A 1,600-nucleotide genomic window follows, 5' to 3' on the forward strand; every position below is an offset into this window, starting at 1 on the left:
ATAGAAAAGGCAGAGCAAGTACTTCCATGCAGAGACTAAAAAATAATTTAAAAGGATTCAAGTAGCAAAGGTTTGTTTTTATGAGTGAATCTCACCCTCATCACCTGTACAAGCACAGTCGGAAAATGCTTGAACTGGATTGTTTTAACACCATGTTGTAATAAAACCCCACTATATTTTACTATAGAATACAGAAACAAAAGGTAGAACCAAAAAACCTCCTTAACTTGTGTACTTATCCAAGAGCAGTTTCTAACATCAAGCCAAAATCAGCAACAACCAAGCAGACATCACCAATTTTTCAGTGTTAAAGTACCATAAATACTAGATCTAACTGTACAAAAACAAAAATAAAAATCCCAATGCCAAAAATCAGGAGTTTCTTTTGTTTGTTAAAATGTGTCCAAAAAAATATCCACTAGTTGTAGACAAATTGGCATCAGAAGCTGCTTGCTCAGGAAAGATTTCTCCCTCCAAGTATTTGTAACACATTGCATTGCCAAGACTCTATTCAAATAAATTGCTTTCTGATAATGTTTAGCTCATACAACCACCTACAATGTGAACAGTCATGTACACAGTACAACAGCGGATTTTTGCAGCAACAGAGAAAGGACCAGAAATCATTTCTAAATTTGAGATGACAGCTCATGTGCTATTTCTTGCAAACATACGGTCCCCTCTAAGGGTGAGGTGTTGGAGCTGGTATTGTAGCACTTCTGTGTCAGCAGGTTCCTTAATGCTCATTTTGTCTAAGTTGAGGTAGTCTAGGGATTTTGAATGAGCCCTTTTACCTTTCAAAAGGCAGAGGGGCAGGGGACCATGTAAAACCTTATTGCATTTATCCCCTGAGCTGGGCATCCGCCTCCTCCTCCTTCCATTTACTGCTGGGATCTCATATGGCTGATAGTACCTACTTCTAGTTTTGTACAAACGGGAGGAACGTGCGAGCCCTGAATCCAGCTGTCTGGAGCACAAGTTCAGCCCAGATTCCCCTTTATTCTCTTCACTTCCTGTACACTTCTGGGCTAATTTTAGCAGCTCCTCTCCAGTTGTGAAGCCAACCAGGTAGTTAGAATCCATGTGGAGGATCTGATATCCCGCAACTGTCTGCCGCATTGGTGAGCAGGGGGTACTGGAACAGCGGGGCTTTTCTGCTTCCATCCTGCTTGCAGAGCTCACCTCTGCAAGAGGCACAGGGAGGGTGGACAAGGAAGTTCTGGACTCTCCATTTACATCAACTTCCATTTTAAACACAATGCTATCCTCCTAGAAATAAAACAGAGCTTGGTCAGAAAATAGAGCCTTTATGCAACACGACAAGCTGAGAGAGTATCACAGAAATGAGATTTTGCATCACCCAGAAGTCATGACCATTCCTTCTCTATTCAGCCTTGTCTTATGATCTGCAGGGTGTCACACCACCTATCAACTTATGATCAACAAACACATACTCTCTTTTATTCCATTAGGATTCCAATGTGTTTCTAACAAAGTATACTGTGTTTAATGAATATAGCATTAGATTTTCTTAAGAATAACCAGTACTTACTTGTTTTTCCTACTCCTCTTGCAAACAGACTATTTTGCCCTGACCTTT

General features: G+C 40.6%; 1 protein-coding gene across 1 annotated transcript; it reads right to left on the reverse strand.

The window, feature by feature from the left end:
• Positions 1-648: 648 nt before the first annotated feature.
• LOC103797030 (chromosome unknown open reading frame, human C5orf30) lies at positions 649-1,248 on the reverse strand. The gene has a single exon (XM_009069223.1). It carries the CDS (start codon positions 1,246-1,248, stop codon positions 649-651), a length of 600 nt encoding a protein of 199 aa, XP_009067471.1.
• Between the last annotated feature and the right edge of the window lie 352 nt (positions 1,249-1,600).

This window comes from Acanthisitta chloris, unplaced genomic scaffold, assembly GCF_000695815.1.
Source record: "Acanthisitta chloris isolate BGI_N310 unplaced genomic scaffold, ASM69581v1 scaffold17862, whole genome shotgun sequence".
NCBI lineage: Eukaryota > Metazoa > Chordata > Aves > Passeriformes > Acanthisittidae > Acanthisitta > Acanthisitta chloris.